The 19,801-nt window shown below is 43.1% G+C and overlaps 1 protein-coding gene across 2 annotated transcripts; it reads left to right on the top strand.

Annotated features, from left to right (window-relative positions):
- Positions 1-274: 274 nt before the first annotated feature.
- LOC129868044 (myb/SANT-like DNA-binding domain-containing protein 2) lies at positions 275-8,132 on the top strand. Of its 2 annotated transcripts, none has more exons than XM_055941622.1 (4): positions 275-794; positions 5,530-5,785; positions 6,129-6,195; positions 6,399-8,132. In XM_055941622.1, exons 1-4 carry the CDS (start codon positions 339-341, stop codon positions 7,348-7,350), a joined length of 1,731 nt encoding a protein of 576 aa, XP_055797597.1. In that variant the 5' UTR covers positions 275-338; the 3' UTR covers positions 7,351-8,132. The 2 variants fall into 2 exon arrangements, with proteins under 2 accessions (XP_055797597.1, XP_055797598.1); XM_055941623.1 differs by having other exon boundaries at positions 276-779.
- The last annotated feature ends 11,669 nt before the right edge of the window (positions 8,133-19,801 follow it).

The following is a 19,801-nucleotide window of genomic DNA, read 5'->3' as shown; positions in this document are numbered from 1 at the left end:
GCCGTATGCTACACTATAGCTCAAGATGGCTACTTCGGAATGTCGGCTTCCATGGGAAAAATTGTAAGTTTCTAACATATATGGTTGAGATGTAATTAATATAAATATAAACTATGCACCTTATGACTTTCATTAACACGCAGGCGTCAATACGGCATTGGTATCATGTCCTGTCAGTCAGACGTTCAATGGTAAGCGACAGCCACAAGGTGGTACGGTTGCCTATGCTTAATTCTGGCACATATCACCCCCCGTATTTACAGAAGACGTATATCACATCCCCTTCCCTTTTGACGCCTGCTACGTTAGACTACCCTCCCCTTAGCAACAGAAGAAAGATGGCGGCGCCCTGTAACTCTAATCATTCTCCCGAGATATCGACGCCGTTAAAGATGCCGAAAACAGAAGTTCCATCACCAGAATCAGAGGATTTGAGTGACAGCAACCAATATCATTCCAATCCCTCCACACCTAATCGATTCTCGCCTCTCAACGTAGGAATGACGATTTCTGGGAGCGCAGGCCGAAGTGGATCGGCCTTTGCCTCAAATAGCTTCACAGCTTGCCGAGGGATGTCGTGGACCCCATCCGAAACAAACGCCCTTATTGCGGTGTGGGGCAATGAAAGACTGACGGAGGCACGAATGCAGCAATTGGAGGTTGCAGGCACCGTTTTTTCTGGAAAGGCCCCTGGTCCCGCAATGTACGAGCGGGTCTCACGAGCCCTAGCAGAGCTCGGCTACGAAAGGACCCCATCCCAATGCAGGGAGAGGATGAAGGTAATGGGGGACAGAGTAAGCATGTTCATCTATCACATAGGTAGTCATCTGTCAGCTGCTTGCCACTCTTCGTAGGCAGTAACTTCGTGCTATGTTCAATCATGTAATGTTAACCAGGGATGTTGTCAGTGTTACAGTAGCTTCCTAGCGTATGCCCATTGACTAACTAACGTTAGCTAGCTAGTAATATGTAGCTTGCTAATGTAACGATTGAACCCGTAGGTACGTTTTAAAACATTCAGTACATTGTCAAGCTAGTACGTAGTTGATTTTTAGCAACGCTGTTGTATTCACATACACTAACGTCACTTTCAGTTGTATTGGGTTGCACAACAACAGTCCGTGGGAAGCCTTACTGTGCCTGTGTTGTGGGCATGATGGTTGGTCCTTATGACGGGCGATTTGTGACAAAATATGTAATAGATATTATTAAACAGACTTTCCAAACGTGGGTCTGTTGTAGACAGTGCAGGACTTTTGTTTTGACATCAGGTAAGCAGACAGGAAGTGTGCCTGCAACAGACTAGAGGCAACGATTTTTATAACTAACCCAAGATAGACCAGAGCCTGTCGTTTCCAAAGGGAGAAAATTAATCATAGTGGGCAGAGCCAAGCACGAGCTAGGGAGGTCCTTTTGGCACATTCTAGCATTTATTTATTTGCATATTTCTGTTAGGGAACTAATGGAAATATGCACTACTTCTTGCACTACTTATAAACAACAACATTTTGGGGAGAAACTTTGGCAAAGGGTAAATTCTACAAAACACAGTTCACTCCTTTTGTTACAGATTTTAGTTTTGGACACAGACAACTGTATGGAGATTAAATGGTTCATCGATGAGAAAATTAGCAGGATGTTGGCCAAAATCAATCTCACTCCATCTTCTCCCACTGCCGGCCACTGGGCTTCCTGTCATCACTTTGTAGTGAGTGGAAACACCAAGAACAATCAGCCCTGAACCCGAATGGACCCTACTACAACCAGACCTAGACTCAACCCATACCCTAACGGGTTTGACCCAAGTGGCAACTTAATTTTTTTATCAGCGAACTTTCTTTTTTAACATTACAGCCTTATTCTAAAATGTATTAGATTAATTGTTTTCATCACTCTACTCACAATACTCCATAATGACAAAGCGAAAACAGGTTTGTAGCAATTTTTGCTAAAAAATAACTGATATCAAATCTAATTTTATTCGTCACATGCACCGAATACAGTGGAATGGTTACTTACGAGCCCCTAACCAACAATGCAGTTTCAAAAAAATACGGATAAGAATAAGAGATACAAGAAATTTAAGAGCAGCAGTAAAATAACAATAGCGAGACTATTTACAGGGGGGGTACCGATACAGATTCAATGTGCGAGGGCACCAGTTAGTTGAGGTAGTATGTACATGTAGGTAGAGTTATTAAAGTGACTATGCATAGATGACAGAGAGTAGCAGTGGTGTAAAGACGGCAGGGCGGGGGCACTGCAAATAGCCATTTGACTAGCAGTATATCCTTCGCGTTGGGCTCGTCAGAGTCGTGAAAGGAAAAAAAGGATTCTGTTAGTCCGTGGTGAGTATTCGCAGTCCTGATGTCTACAAGTTATTTTCGGTAATAAGAGACGGTAGCAGCAACATTATGTACAATATAAGTAAAAAATAAGTTGTAAACGGAACGAAAAATACAATCGGCTGGGGGCATGTAAAACGTCTGCCTTCTTCTCTGGCGCCATCTTACAATAATCCCTCATAACTTATTTACATGAGACTCAAAATTTAACTGAGGGGCATCCTGTTTCCATTGAAAATCCTTGATGTTTCTACAGCTTGGCTGTAGTCCACCTGTGGATAAATGCAATTTGTTGAACATGATTTGGAAAGGCACACAACTGTCTATATAAAGGTCCCACAGTTGCCAGTGCATGTCAGAGCAAAAACCAAGCCACGAGGTCGAAGTAATTATCTATAGTGCTCCGAGACAGGATTGTGTCGAGGCACAGATCTGGGGAAGGGTACCAAAACATTTCTGCAGCATTGAAGGTACCCAAGAACACAATGGCCTCCATCATTCTTAAGTGGAAGAAGTTTGGAACCACCAAGACTCTTCCTGAAGTTGGCCGCCCGGCCAAACTGAGCAATAGGGGGAGAAGGGCCTTGGTCAGGGAGGTGACCAATAACCCGATGGTCACTGACAGAGCTCCAGAGTTCCTCTGTTGAGATGGGAGAACCTTCTAGAAGGACAACCATCTCTGCAGCACTCCACCAATCACGCCTTTATGGTAGAGTGGCTAGACGGAAGCCACTCCTCAGTAAAAGGCACATGGAGTTTGCCAAAAGGCACCTAAAGGACTCAGACCATGAGAAACAAGATTCTCTGGTCTGAGGAAACCAAGATTAAACTATTTGTCCTGAATGCCAAGTGTCACGTCTGGAGGAAACCTGTTTCTCAGCAGCAGGGACTGGGAGACCAGTCAGGATTGAGGGAAAGATTAACAGAGCAAAGACAGATCGTTGATGAAAACCTGCTCCAGAGCGCTCAGGACCTCAGACTGGGGTGAAGGTTCACCTTCCAACAGGACAACGACCCTAAGCACACAGCCAAGACAACGCAGGAGTCCTTTAGGACAAGTCTCTGAATGTCCTTGACTGGCCCATCCAGAGCGCGGACTTGAACCCGATCGAACATCATTGGAGAGACCTGAAAATAGCTGTGCAATGACACTCCCCATCCAACTTGACAGTGCTTGAGAGGATCTGCAGAGAAGAATGGTAGAAACTCTCTAAATACAGGTGTGCCAAGCTTTCCAAAAACCAGTTTTTGGTTTGTCGTTATGGGGTTTGTGTGTAGATTGATGAGGGGGGGAAACAATTTAGTCAATTTTAGAATACGGTTGTAATGTAACAAAATGTGGAAAAAGTCAATGGTTCTGAATACTTTCCGAATGCACTGTAAATTGCTGAGGTAGTCACTTTTGAGTACACAAGCTCAAGTACACAGTACAAATATCATAAAAAATATATATTTCATGATGTAATTACTATTCAACAAAACTGAATAAGCCTTGAAATGACATATATGCTTTCTAAATATAGCATAATGAAATTATAAAAAAGATTTCACCTTCTGTATAATTGTAAAACACATATTTGTATGTTTAGTGTTAGAGGAAAAGTACACATTTCTAAAGGTCTCTCTTGATCAAAACGTCTTCCCCAATCACTGTGAACGTTTCACAGAGCCTTAGCTTGGCTTCCTGAACTCGTTAGGAACTTGCCTTTCACCTCATATTAATCTTGTCCATCAATGACAAACTATTCATTATTTTTGATTGATGGCTATAAATCAATCTCTGAATTGCAGTGCTTTGTCAGTGGCTGTGATGTAGGGTTCAGCCAGGAGTTGATGGATAGTTGGAAGAGTGCACTAAATGGTAGGAGGGATATCCCATCTCCAAGTGGTTTCAGATCCTACGTCACACAGGCTCAAAATACTACTGTCTCCGTTGGAACCATGGCTATCGCGCAATGCAAGCCATTTCGATCTACAGTGTCCACAGCCCGATTTATAAGCAAAAATGTTGGTCGGAACCGGTACCAGAACCACGCAGGTCCCCTTACATCTAAGAGGTGCTCCAAAGTCTTTTCCCATCGTTGTTTTTAATGTAATTTACCTTGTTTTGGTAAAAAAATGTCTTCTTTTTTTTGTTTAGTTGTGGGGGCTCTAACAGTTCTCAATTAGTTACTTAACGGGTGAATGTTTGTCAACAGTTGGCAAGAATAATTTTACAAATACCCCAAGTGCTTAATCTCAATTCTCCACCTTATACACACCAGACCAAAATAAATATTTTACATCTTCAACAAAAGAGTCCTGAGAAAACATTTTGTATGATCTTATAAATAACTTTAGGCCCTGCCTTTGGTACTTTGGCTTTCCTTATTATTGCCACAATATTATGTTCACGACAGCCAATGGGAACTGATATTGCTTTGGAGGAAAGCTCTGCAAGCATTGGTGAAGATATGATCAATACAAGTGGATGTCACAGATCCAACACTTTTGGTATACACTCTAGTTGGCTGAGTGATAACCTGGGTCATGTTACAGTCGTTAGTCACAGTAAGAAGCTTCCTCATGAGAGAACAACTAGATGATAACCAGTCGATGTTGTTGGATTGCGCAGTGAGATGGAACAGTAAATAGGTATTTCAACATCATAGCCTTGTGGAATTGACACCAGGTAGAACGCGGTTTAATCCAATCAGCATCCACGATTAGGCCCGCCTGTTGTATATGTAATACCATCCTTCTCCGTTCCGTTTCTTGTCGTCATAATGAGCAACCGTCCTGCCCACCGGCACAATAAGTTGTAATGGAACTTTTGGCTTCCCATGGGCTATTTTTGTGTAACCCAATACATTTGAAAGCAACGCTAGTGTATGTAAATACACCCACATTGCTAAAAGCACCTAGATAGCTAGCAGGTAAGCTGACTGGAAGTTTGCAATAGGGTGCTGAATTTTGCATCTAGTGCAATTGTAGAGAATAAAATATCCTCAGCTATTTGCATTTCAAAGCAAATAATTTCTGTAAATGTATGTAGCCATTCATTCATCTTGATCCCAGTCCTTTTGTGGGTGACTATGCCGTCTCTGGTGTGTTTGTGGCATTGGATAGGCCTATAGCTAGTCTAATAGCTAACACTAACTTCAAGATCTTCTTCTGACGTTCACACACCCATTATGACCCGCAGACACTGCGCCGGTGCTATAGCAGAGTGAAGGAGCATGGCGTCGGCAAGAGGAAGAGTAGCTACTCCATCGAGCAGCTGGAAAAGGTGTTTGGCCAGGGAGGCTGGGACTCCCAGACGTGTGCCCCCGTCCTCATCAACAGTAGTGGCCTGTACCAGGAGATGGAGTCTGACGGCAGCACTATGGAGGACTTCTCCCAGGAAGACTGGTGCAACCAGGTGCTGGCCTCCGCCTTCCAGGAGGGAGAGATGGAAACTGGTGAGTGGTGGTGATGACAAAAGCAAGCAATAGGGAAGGGGTCAGCAGACTTCTTTTTTTGTTCAAGTTGCAGGTAGACTATCCAGGGAACTGGTAGTTCTTATTAGGGGTAGCTATGCCTGCATTGTTGGTTAAGGGCTTGTAAGTAAGCATTTCACTGTAAGGTCTACACCTGTTGTATTCGGAACATGTGACAAATATAATTTGATTTGATTTAGTATGCAGGCTCTTCCTTCACTCTGTCAAAATGAATACTGTAGGAGTAATGAGCATATATGCCTGTCAGGGTAGCATTTGATGTGTTAATTTGATGATAAAAAATACTGTTCCTTTATTTCTTCAGAGGAAACACAGCCGCCAAAGAATGCCAGTGTACTGCAGCTTCGACCTGAGCCCTCGGAGCAAGTTCAGTATGTGTTTTTGCCATAGAATTAATGATACCTGATAACAGTACATGGATACAAGGTCAAAATAAATGCTTTTTACTGCCAATATGTTATTGAAAACAAATCACTGACAGAGACTTCATAAAAATGTATCATCTGTTCTCATTACCAACCCTCCACTGGTTCCAACCTCATCTTGACCATTCATGTATTTCTGTCCCTCTCAGAAAACAGGAAGTGATGCAGAATGTGGTGCGCATCCTGGAGTCGGTACAGGTGAAATGGGAGCACTTTCAGACGTGGACCGACTTCTCCAGATTGCACCTCTCCAACAAGCTGGCCATCTTTGGCGTGGGCTACAACACACGCTGGCACGAGGACGTCTGCTACCACTACGCCGAGATCAGCTCCCAGGTTCCCCTGGGAAAGCGGCTGCGCGAGTACTTCAATCCGGAGAAGGCAGAGGGCCGTGTCATCATGACCAAAGTGCAGAAGATGAACTGGAAGAACGTTTATTATAAGTTCCTGGACATCACCATTAGCGAGGCGCGCTGCCTGGAGCTGCACATGGAGGTAGACTGGATCCCAATAGCCCAGTCAAGGGTGACGGGCTGTAGCAACGGGGCCTCCCAGTACCTCCTACCCGGGGGAATCCCTAAGACTTATGGCCTTTATGCCATCGGTTACGAGGAGGTGTCAGCGGAGACAGACTACATAGGGGAAGATGAGGCCCCAGACTCTCCGCTGCAGCACCAAGACTCTGACCAGAGCTTGCCTCTCTCTGGATCGTCGGGCTCTGGCGGGTCTGGGTTCGAGAGTGTGGTGGGCCCAGGTGGGAGAGTGGGGGAGGGGGAGAAGACGGGGGCCAAAGTGACCTACTGCTACCTTGGCATCGCGGAGGAGAGGACCCTACAGCAGTGTCTGTTCCAGCACTTTCAGAGCTCAGGCAAGCACTACAGCCGCAGGCAGCCCTCGGCCGTCACACGCTTCCTCCAGGGGAACTGCAGGGGCACCGGGCAGCAAGCCAGGGAAGAGGGCCTCTCCATGGGCCCTGAACGCTCGGCCATTTACATCAAATTTATCGAGGTGGAGCTAGATTTCCTCTCCGCTGGCTCCCTGGTGGAATGTCTAGAAATTGCAGTTGGTTACTCCTTAAAGTACAACAAAGTGACGTTGTAACGTATGTTGTTTCGATTCCCATTGACTGAAGGATTGAAAGAGGGCCAGAGGGACATGCAGTATCTCTTTCCCCCAAGTGCAGACCTGAGTTCAAATACTATTTGAAATATTTTTGAGTACTTAATCTGGGCTTGATTGAGCTTGCCTGGGACAATGGAAACAATAGAATAGTCGCAAAACTGCAAACCCCACCGACCTGACACCAGGCAGGACAAAGCAAACACCCAAAAATATTTTAAAGATTTAAAATAGTGTTTGAACCCTGGTCTGTATACACGCTATCTTATCAGGGAATGTGAGAGGGAATGGCTAGTGCTGGATGCATTTCCCTACCTCGAGGATATAGCAGTGGATATATATTAAAAGATTGTGTGTGCGCTTGTTTAAAAACTGCCTTTACATTTCTTAGACTTTGGATGTCTATCTTCAGGTCTAAATTGCCACATAAAGATCCAGGGGTAAAGATCATGTAAGGAATGTGAACTAATTGAAAAGAGGACCTAAAGGGGAAATATTAATGAATATATAAAATATTGAAGATCTCTATATAGAAATATATATTTAAGAATATATATTGATGTTGTCAAGCATTCCAGTATTTGCAAATATATGACATTCAAAGAAGTATGTTAATGTTTTGGTGTTTTATTATATATATATATATTTTATTATTGGTTAACAGTTTTTGCGTAATATTGTTTCCAGGTCACAGTCTTGTATGTTTACATGTTTAGAAAAAACAATAAACGGGGCACTGACCGTCATTTGCCACTCACCAATTAGTTTTAGGTTCCGGTGTGCTCATTTGTGGGTGTTGGGTGTTTGCTATCTAGTGATGACCTGTAGGTCCTATCCTTCCTTGCAGAAAAGCCCATGCTTCATGCACCACTTTGGTCACTAGATGGGAGCAAATAACAGGGTGCTGAGAAGCTACAGGCAGAAGGCGAATCCCTGGCCTGCTACATTAGGTTAGTGAATCCCAAACTATGGGGGGTGGTAAGTTCCAGAATTAAGCCTCATGAAGTTACTGATACCGCTCACAAAGTCACCTAACGTCTTCCTAGCGCTATAAAATACAAATGAAGACAAGTTTTTTTTTCTCTAAGGCGTCAAACAGCCGACGCGTTCACATGACACGTGCATGTCATGTAGACGTAGTGTTCACGTCGTGGCTTGTAAGTTTATTATGAAAGATCTTACCATGAACGCCTTATAAACGTCTACATGTGTTACGCGTCACATGTTAGCTTAAGTGTCTAGATTCTTTTTTTAAATCTCACCATGAACGCCTTACAAATGTCTACATGTATATGATTTTGAAAAAATATTTTTCATTGGCAGAGTAATCTAATCAATTTAATTTGTCGATTTAGCTCAAATAGGCATATCAGCTCTAGAAAACTTTAGGCTAGTTGATATCGCAGCTAGCCACCATTACTGTGTAGATATGCCTATTTCTCACATCAATACAGACACAAGGGCTTCTTTGTTGGAGGTAGCCATATTCAGAAATAAGAGGTAGCCTAGGTCTCTAGTGGCGCATTTAAAAGAACTCGGAACTCTGCAATCTCTGACTTCCGACTTCAGTGCGTTCAAGACAACTGGGAACTCTGGGGAAAAAACCAACAACCTCAGACTGGGATTTTCTTTGGTTTTGAACGGTCATCCAACTCGGAATTCCAATTCAGAAACTCTGACCTGAAAGTCACTGATATTATGATTTGACCTCATTTTTCCCCCGGAGTTCCCAGTTTAACAGACACAGTCAATCCTTAGGCCAAACATTTCTGTGGAAATGTCTTAAGGTTAAAAGCAGGGCTTGAATTGAAGGGGTATGTGAGGATATATGCCTAACCCTTGTAATAGAGATGGGCAAAAAGCATGCTACCCCTTGTTTACTTAGCCTTAGAAAAAAGCGATCTAGGCTATAACAATGATTAACTCCATGATTATTTCCGCATTGTTTACTAGCCTATCGAAGGTCTTGCTCAGCCTCAACATCACAGGAAAATTTGCTTGTTTTATTAAAATGCTCTGCAATTTAGAATATTATTAGTAGGCTATACCAAAAATACCTAAAAGATCAAATCGGTATGGGTCTATGCATAGACCAAAGATGTTAACAGATTTTTAAAAAGTTATTCTGGAGAATCCCATTGAATCAGGCTATTAATTTCAGTGCAGTTGCGTTCTTACACATAACCTTAGCCTAAACGTAACCGAAAACACCCCCAGCCTGTTTTGATCACAGATCATGATGAAGCCTGAACATTTCAGCTGTTTGTCATTGATTTTGCCCACAATCGCCTACAGATTTGATACGACTGAAGACCTGTATTTAATCTGGATTTGACAAATAGCCTGACTAGTATCCTGACTTTTCCCCATGTCATATTTGTTACCAATTAGGCTAAATGTATTCCTATTAATACGCTTTTGTTTTCCTAATCATTTGCAAAGACATACCATTGCGATTTAATGTTATTTATCATCTTCTACGTTTTATGAATAAACAGGCATCGGGGGAAAAAATTATATAATTTTGATGATCCCTACACATTAATATTACTTACCAAATAAAAAATACTTTAAAAAAAACTTACCATACAGATCGCAAAGTCGGCAAATTTCCACTCCACTTCCACTTTCCATTCATATGCAAATACATTTGATTCATACACTGGCTTGTCTGGCTGGCATGTTTTCATTTTAAACAGGCCTTCCCTTATCTACACTGCAATAATACGTGGATGTTGATTATGGCAGCCCCCCACACCTCTCTGATTCAGAGGGGTTGGGTTAAATGGGCCGGCAGGTAGCCTAGTGGTTAGAGCGTTGTGCCAGTAACCGAAAGGTTGCTAGATTGAATCCCCAAGCTGACAAGGTAAAAATGTGTTCTGCCCCGGAACAAGGCAGTTAACCCACTGTTCCTAGGCCATCATTGTAAATAAGAATTTGTTCTTAACTGACTTGCCTACTTAAATAAAGGATAAATAAAATAAAATAAATGCATTAGACATTTCAGTTGAATGCATTCAGTTGTACAACTGACTAGGTATGCCCCTTTCCCAATAATATTATTTAATTAGTCCTCTATTATGATTTAAAAAAATGATAGCTCATTAGTACAACCATGTGGTTGAATATTTATCTATCGTATGTCCTATGATACAACAATGATAGTGGTATACCATCAAGGGATATGTTACAATTTACAATAATGAACACCTTATGAAACAGCTGTGAAAACCAATCTGGCAATATTTGGGATTTAAATATATAAATGTTGATATTCTTTTGGTACATGTGTGTCAATTTACTTTCACAGATTTTTTGTACACTCACATGGTAATCAGGCTGAAATACTGAATTCTGGTGTGTGGAAAATAGAGAGGTGTGGGTGCTGTGTGGATGAAGGTTCTGCCTGTCACTTGTATTCAACAGGCAGTCAGTCTCAGAAGGGGGACTCGAAGAGGGAGACTGCAAAGTCCAGGCGCTGCTGCTTACTTTGTTCTGAGTGTTTGCAGTGCTAGTGTTTTTAGCTAATCTGTGCATCTCACATTATGTGCCCAGTATGATAGTCTACTTGCTCTTTCTTAGCAGATAATGACAACATGACAATAACAGTAGCTGATGTAATGAAAGTTGGAGGGTGGTTAGTAATGAAGGACATCAGGTGGATCCATGTCTGGGTGTTAGGCAGAACCCCTAGGTCATAGAGAACAGGAGCAGAGTCGTTTTTTATTTGACCTTTATTTAACTCAGTTAAGAACAAATTCTTATTTTCAATGACGGCAGAACAACAGATGTTTACCTTGTCAGCTCAGGGAATCGATCTTGCAACCTTTCGGTTACTAGTCCAACCACTAGGCTACCTGCCGTCCCATAAGGCATGTAAAAATACAGTTATTGAATGATTTAATTTAAATGTTTGATTAGACATGCAATAATGTTAATAGCAGATGGAAAATAAAGGATACCTGTCAAATGTTTTACGTCAGTGGGGTTGATGAGGGAGGTAAGGGATGATCCCTGGAAAAGATAGCGAGAGAAACTCCAGGGGGGTGTCATGACCACTGGAGTCATACACTTTAACAGTACCTACCTGGAAGCGGAGGTTACTTAACGTGACCCAGCGGTTAGTCTTGAGATTGACTATTTGGTACTGTTGACAGCATGGCAATGCCGCCCACCATGAGGAGGCAAATGCAAATACTTATCTGAGATTTTTATATTCACCTCAACGAACGGGGACCCCAGCTAGGAGCGAAAGAGCAGCAAGGTTTCCCAGGTCTCGCCTTCCTTTCGTCCTTCTTCCAAGTCAAGTCATTCGCCCGGATGTCGAAGCAATTTGTCCCCTTCATTCTTCTCCGGTGGCACTCTTTCCTTTTCTCCTTCGCATTGTCCATGTTCAGTCTCACCTTGTTTAATAATATAAATAAATGCAATTAATAGAGTAAATTTATGAGACAGAGAAACGTTAGTTTTTAGTAGTAGTCATTCTCCAAGATTGAAGAAGAAATCTCCAAGACCTCACCATCTCACTAACACTCCCCATTGACGTCACAGCTCCCCCTAGCGGCAGTAATTATATACATACATCAAATGTAAATACCTGGGAGGCCTATAAAATGATACAAAGGATGGCTCCATAAAATAACAAACTAAATAAAACATAAAAAATATGACCATACATATTTGTGTGTCACATATATACATGGCATATGCTTGGGTACCACTATGACATATCTGATCTGCTTGCCTCAATAAATGAATGCTAGAACATTGGTAGCCAGGATGAGCAATGGATCCCAAGGGGTCTTTATTTTCATCACTATCTCCTTTGCCATCTTCTCATGTCTTTTCTTGGAACTTCTTCCATCCACACACACACACACACACACACACACACACACACACACACACACACACACACACACACACACACACACACACACACACACACACACACTGCAGCATATTGTTTACATTTCTCACATTTTAGGCGTCCAGCTTTTCACCCTGGATGGAACATGTTGCAATGAGATGGGCACAGAGGTATGTATGTACAGTGCTTTTCACTGTGGCGGAAAATGAATTGAACAGAAGAAGAGGATGTGGTTGCTTGTGGAGGGAGAGCAGTAAAACAGCTACAGTGATGCTGATTGGTTGCTCTGGCTCATCACTTCTTGACTAAATGAAAGATAGATTTATAAATTAGTTTGACCTTGCCATAGTTCAACAGCTGAAAAGCCTTCATTAACATACTCCCAGAGATAGCAAGACATTCAGTATTCACTGAATGAAGTAGCCTACCCATCCCCACTTACAATTTCCTTCATCAATGAAAAAATTTATACTATAGCACATTCAATTACATTATTATTGTAGACTATAGGTTACTCCTTTATCTACCTTGTACAATATCGTAATCATTGAATGAAGTAGCGTACTCATCCACATTTACCATTTCATTTATCAATTAGATAAATAATACTAGCACATACAGTTACATTATTGTAGAATAGGCTACCCCTGTATCCACACTGTATTAGGATACCATTATGATTTCATTGTTCTTGACAGGCATGATTTTAAGGTCTTCGATCAAAGTTGTATGTCGTACCTCATTCACTTCAGTGAAAAGTAGTTATTCATCCCCCATTCAATTCAGTTTTAGTTTGTAGGCCTAGTAACGGCGGAAAAATAAACCCATAGCTCAAGTGTACAATGTAATGTAGAGATAGTGTATTACAATGTAAAATATGTATATATCCTATAGCACTGCATGTGTATATTTTCATTTGCAATTTAATTCATCCATTAAATAAATAATACTAGCACATCAAATGACGTTATTATTGTACACTAGCCTACTCCTCTATCGACACAGTAAATAATATTGCCTACATGCTTTCGACAATACGTTATCAACTCGTTATCAACTAAAAAATATTATTTTCAAATAAACCAAATTTGCCCTGGCCATAGAGAGGCTTTTATTATCTATTTTGGTTAGGCCAGGGTGTGACTAGGGTGGGCATTCTAGTTTCTTTATTTCTATGTTTTCTATTTCTTTGTGTTTGGCCGGGTGGGGTTCTCAATCAGAGGCAGCTGTCTATCGTTGTCTCTGATTGAGAATCATAGTTAGGTAGCCTTTTTCCCACCTGTGTTTGTGGGTAGTTGTTTTCTGAATAGTTTTAGTTACCTTACAGAACTGTTTGTTTCTCACTTTGTTATTTTTGTTCTAGTGTTCAGATTTAAATAAATATCATGAACACGTGCAATGCTGCGCTTTGGTCCACTCCTTCTTCATCAGACGAGCATTACAGAACTACCCACCACAAGCGGACCAAGCAGCGTGGTAAGGAGGAGCAGCGGGTTCAGGATTCATGGACTTGGGAGGAAATCCTGGACAGGAAAGGACCCCGGAGGCAGGCTGGCGAATATCGCCGTCCGAAAGAGAAACTGGAAGCAGCTAAAGCTGAGAGGCGACGGTATGAGGAGGCAGGTCATCGACGCAGGCACGAGAGGCAGCCCCCCAAAAAAGATTTTGGGGGGGCACACGGGGAGATTGGCGGTGGCAGGTTATAGACCTGAGCCAACTCCCCGGGCTTTCCGCGGGGAGCGAGTGACCGGGCAGGCACCGTGTTATGCGGAAAAGCGCACAGTGTCTCCGGTGCGCATGCACAGCCCAGGGCGCTCGGAGCCAGCTCTCGGTAAGTACCACGCTAGAGTGGGCCTCCAGCCAGGGCAGGCTGTGGCAGCTCAGCGCGCTTGGTCTCCGGTGCGCCGTTTCGGGCCCAGGGTATCCTGCGCCGGCTCTGCGCACTGTGTCTCCGGTGCGCTGTGACTGCTCATTGCGTCCTATGCCTGCGCTCCGCCCGTGCCGGGCTAAAGTGGGCATTCAGCCAAGAGGAGAGGTGCAAGTGGTAAGCACCAGATCTCCAGTTCTCCCCCACAGCCCGGTCCATCCAGTGCCTCCTCCAAGGACCAGGCCTCCAGTAGGTCTCCCCAGCCTGGTCCATCCAGTGCCTCCTCCAGTGCCTTCTATTTCTTTGTGTTTGGCTGGGTGTGGTTCTCAATCAGAGGCAGCTGTCTATCGTTGTCTCTGATTGAGAATCATAGTTAGGTAGCCTTTTTCCCACCTGTGTTTGTGGGTAGTTGTTTTCTGTATAGTTTTAGTTACCTTACAGAACTGTTCGTTTCTCGCTATGTTATTTTTGTTCTAGTGTTCAGATTTAAATAAATATCATGAACACGTACCACGCTGCGCTTTGGTCCACTCCTTCTTCATCAGACGAGCATTACAACAGTAGGCCAAAACATTTCCTAACGATATCACAACTGAAATATAGCCTACTTACTCCTCAATCAGATCAATGACATCTTGGTAGTTCTTTTCATCTTCTCCAATGAAATTATCTGGGGCAGACACTATTGAAAATCACGTCTGCCGCTTAAAAAACAAAAAAACGAATGTCTGGGTCCCCACCGAGCTCTCAAATACCGTGCCCGTCTCTCACTCTATGAACGGTCACTGCTATCTGGATTCCTTGGGATGTCTCTACCCTGAACCCTAAACCCTAAACTATAACACTAACCTTAACCATTTTACATTTATACTTAATTGAGATAGGGACATCCCAACAATTCCGAGTAGCAAGGACCCTCTGGGAAAGCCCATTAACTTTTCTCTTTGACTGAAAGCTATGGAGACAACTCTTACTGGTTGTCTGATGTAGGCTACTGGTAACAACACAGTCTGTGATTGGCTATCAACATTTAGATCAACAAAAAAATATATATATATTTGTCACATGCGCCCGAATACAACAGTAAAATTACAGTGAAAAGCTTACAAGCCCTTAACCAACACCGCAGTTTGGAAAAAATACCTAAGAAAAAAACAAAGAAATGTAAGTAACAAATAAATAAAGAGCAGCAGTAAAATAACAATAGCGAGGCTAAATACAGGGGGTACCGGTACAGAGTCAATGTGCGGGGGAACAGGTTAGTCGAGGTAGAGTTATGAAAGTGACTTGCATAGACAGTAACAGAGAGTAGCAGCAGTGTAAAAGGGTGGGGTGGGGGTAATGCAAATAGTCTGCGTAGCCATTTGATTAGATGTTCAGGAGTCTTATAGCTTGAGGGTAGAAGCTGTTGAGAAGCCTCTTGGACTTAGACTGGGCGCTCCGGTACCACTTGCCACACGGTAGCAGAGAGAACAGTCTATGACTAGGGTGGCTGGAGTCTTTGACCATTTTTAGGACCTTCCTCTGACACCGCCTGGTATAGAGGTCCTGGATGGCAGGAAGCTTGGCCCCAGTGATGTACTGGGCCGTACGCACTACCCTCTGTAGTGCCTTGCGGTCGGAGGCCGAGCAGTTGCCATACCAGGTAGTGACGCAACCAGTCAGGATGCTCTCGATGGTGCAGCTGTAGAACCTTTTGAGGATCTGAGGACCCATGCCAAATCTTTTCAGTCTCCTGAGGGGGAATAGGTTTTGTCGTGCCCTCTTCACGACTGTCTTGGTGTGCTTGGACCATGTTAGTTTGTTGGTGATGTGGACACCAAGCAACTTGAAACTCTCAATCTGCTCCACTACAGCCCTGTCGATGAGAATGGGGACGTGCTCGGTCCTCCTTTTCCTGTAGTCCACAATCATCTCCTTTGTCTTGATCACGTTTGTGGAAGAGGTTGTTGTCCTGGCACCACATGGCCAGGTCTCTGACCTCCTCCCTATAGGCTGTCTTGTCATTGTCGGTGATCAGGTCTACCACTGTTGTGTCATCAGCAAACGTAATGATGGTGTTGGAGTCGTGCCTGGCCGTGCAGTCATGAGTGAACAGGGAGTACAGCAGGGGACTGGGCCCCCATGTTGAGGATCAGCGTGGCGGATGTGTTGCTACCTACCCTTACCACCTGGGGGCGACTCATCATGAAGTCCAGGATCCAGTTGCAGAGGGAGGTGTTTAGTCCCAGGGTCCTTAGCTTAGTGATGAGCTTTGAGTGCACTATGGTGTTGAACGCTGAGCTGTAGTCAATGAATAGCATTCTCACATAGGTGTTCCTTTTGTCCAGGTGGGAAAGGGCCGTGTGGAGTGCAATAGAGATTGTATCATCTGTGGATCTATTAGGGTTGTATGCAAATTGGAGTGGGTCTAGGGTTTCTGGGGTAATGGTGTTGTTGTGAGCCATGACCAGCCTTTCAAAGTACTTCATGGCTACAGACGTGTGTGCTACTGGTCGGTAGTCATGTTATCTTAGTGTTCTTGGGTACAGGGACTATGGTGGTCTGCTTGAAACATGTTGGTATTACAGACTCGGAAAGGAAAAGGTTGAAAATGTCAGTGAAGACACTTGCCAGTTGGTCAGCGGATGCTCGCAGTACACGTCCTGGTAATCCGTCTGGCCCTGAGGCCTTGTGAATGTTGACCTGTTTAAAGATCTTACATCGGCTGCGGAGAGCGTGATCACACAGTCGTCCGGAACAGCTGATGCTCTCATTCATGTTTCAGTGTTACTTGATTCGAAGCTTGACTATTTTGCTCGTCTGGTAGGCTCGTGTCACTGGGCAGCTCTCGGCTGTGCTTCCCTTTGTAGTCTGTAATAGTTTGCAAGCTCTGCACCATTCGAAGAGCATCGGAGCCGGTGTAATACGATTCGATCTTGGTCCTGTATTGATGCTTTGCCTGTTTGATGGTTTGTCGGAGGGCATAGCAGAATTTCTTATAAGCTTCCGGTTTAGAGTCCTGCTCCTTGAAAGCGGAAGCTCTACCCTTTAGCAGAGTGAGGATGTTACCTGTACGTACAGTCACTGTGGGGAAGACATCATCAATGCACTTATTGATGAAGCCAGTGATTGATGTTGTGTACTCAATGCCATCGGAAGAATCCCAGAACATATTCCAGTCTGTGCTAGCAAAACAGTTCAGTAGCTTAGCATCTGCTTCATCTGACCACTTTTTTATTGACCGAGTCACAGGTGCTTCCTGCTTTAATTTGTGCTTGTCAGCAGGAATCAGGAGGATAGTGTTATGGTCAGATTTGCCAAATGGAGGGTGAGGGAGAGCTTTGTATTTGTCTCTGTGTGTGGAGTAAAGGTGGTCTAGAGTTTTTTTCATTCTGGTTGCACATTTAACATGCTGGTATACATTTGGTAAAACGGATTTAAGTTTCCCGGCATTAAAGTCCCCGACCACTAGGAGTGCAGCCTCTAGATTAATGTTTTCCTGTTTGCTTATGGCGGTATACAGCTCATTGAGTGCGGTGTTAGTGCCAGCATCGGTCTGTGGTGGTATGTAGACAGCTACGAAAAATACAGATGAAAACTCTATAGGTAGATAGTGTGGTCTAATAGCTTATCATGAGATACTCTACTTCAGGAGAGCAAAAACTCAAGACTTCCTTAGATATCATGCACCAGCTGCTGTTTACAAATATATATAGACCGCCACCCCTTGTCTTACCAGAGGCTGCTGTTCTATCCTGCCGATACCGTGTATAACCCACCAGTTGTATGTTATTCATGTCGTCGTTCAGCCACAACTTTTTTAATGTCCCGTTGGTAGTTTAATCTTGCTCGTAGGTCATCAATTTTACGGGGGATTTGGGCCTGTTCCCAGGAAAGCAGTATATCCTTCACATTGGACTCGTTAAAGGAAAAAGCTTCTTCCAGTTTGTGGTGAGTAATCGCTGTTCTGATGTCCAGAATTTTTTTCCGGTCCTAAGAGACGGTAGCAGCAACATTTTGTACAAAAAAAGGCATAAAAGAAGTTACAAACAACGCAAAAAAACCCAGAAATAACACAGTTGGTTATGAGCACGTAAAATGTCAGCCATCCTCTCTGGTGCCATTCTGTATACAGCGAGATAAGATAACATACCATGCCATGAGGTGAGTGAACGACAGATTACCTATAGATTGGACATAATCTTTTCTAAGCAATTATCTATAACAGAAAATACACAAGCCATAGGCTACACTATAGCTCAAGGTGGCTACTTCGGAATGTCAGCTTGCACGGGGAAAACGGTATGTTTCTAACATTTATGGTTGAGATTTAATTAAGATAAATATAAACTATGCACCTTATGACTTTCATTAACACGCATGCATCACACAGACGTTAGTCAGTCAGACGTTCAATGGTAGGCGACAGCCACACGGTGGTACAGTTGCCTAGGCTTAATTCTGGCACATATCACCCCCCATACCAAACCAGCCCCTTGCCCTTACCTATCCCTCAGCGCTCCAGACTCATATGGATGGCGTCAGGTCGGGATAGCACTTCACTCTGTAGCCCAGGGTTTCCCAAACCCTGTCCTGGGCCCCACCCCCCCCCCCACCCCCCTGGGTGCACGTTTTGGTTTTTGCCCCAGCACTACACAGAAAAATCTAATAATCAAATATTGATGATGAGTTCAGAAAGTATTCAGTGCATTCAGAAAGTATTCAGACCCCTCCCTTTTTCCACAATTTGTTACGTTGCACACTTATTCTAATATGGATTTTTTTTTTTTATTCTCCCTCGTCAATTTACACACAATACCCCATAATGACAAAGTGAAAACAGGTATGGTATAATTAAGTTATACAGGTATAATTTTTTGCTCATTTATAAAAAATAAATAAACTGGCATTCCTTATTTACATAAGTATTCAGACCCTTTGCTATGAGACTCGAAATTGAGCTCTGGGTGCATCCTGTTTCCAATGATCATCCTTGAGATGTTTCTCAATTGATTTGACATGATTTGGAAAGGCACACACCTTTGCAAAAATGAAGGGGATTTTTTTTTTTTGCTTTGTTATTATGGGGTATTGTGTGTAGATTTGTAGAAAAAAAAAAAGGAAGAGAAGCGCTGCTAAGGTACACAATAGTAGATTTTGGTAGACAGGAGGTGCTCTTTGGTAAAAGGGGTAAATTGGTCATTACAAAAAAGGAGGACCAAGGCACTCTTCATATAATTAATTAAAATGCCTTTATTTGTATGGCATGATCAATGGAAACAAAGTTTTGACGCGTTTTAGGCTGCATACCAATCCGACAAGGTATGACTCCAAACACCCATAAAAGGCTACCCTCCTTCATGTTATCCTCACATGTTATCCTGATGGGTATCAGTCTGGTGTTTTCTGTAATGACTTTAGTGATCACTATTTTTCAGCCTGTGTTCATAATGGCTTCTCAGTGAAACAACCTGTCCTGATTTCTCATAGACGCTTGCTAAAAAACTTCAATGAGCAAGCCTTCCTTCATGACCTGGCCTCTGTTAATTTGTATAGAATCAGCTTGATCCCCTCTATCGAAGACGCTTGGACCTTCTTTTTTGATATTTTCAGTGGTATTATTAACAAACACGCCCCCATAAAGAAAATGAGAATTAAAAACAGGTTCAGCCCCTGGTTCGACCGTGATCTGGCAGAGTTACTCCACCTCAAGA

This window comes from Salvelinus fontinalis, chromosome 13 (genome assembly GCF_029448725.1).
Source record: "Salvelinus fontinalis isolate EN_2023a chromosome 13, ASM2944872v1, whole genome shotgun sequence".
Lineage (NCBI taxonomy): Eukaryota > Metazoa > Chordata > Actinopteri > Salmoniformes > Salmonidae > Salvelinus > Salvelinus fontinalis.
Note: the sequence above shows the minus strand (reverse complement) of the source record. Positions and strands in the feature narration are given on the sequence as shown.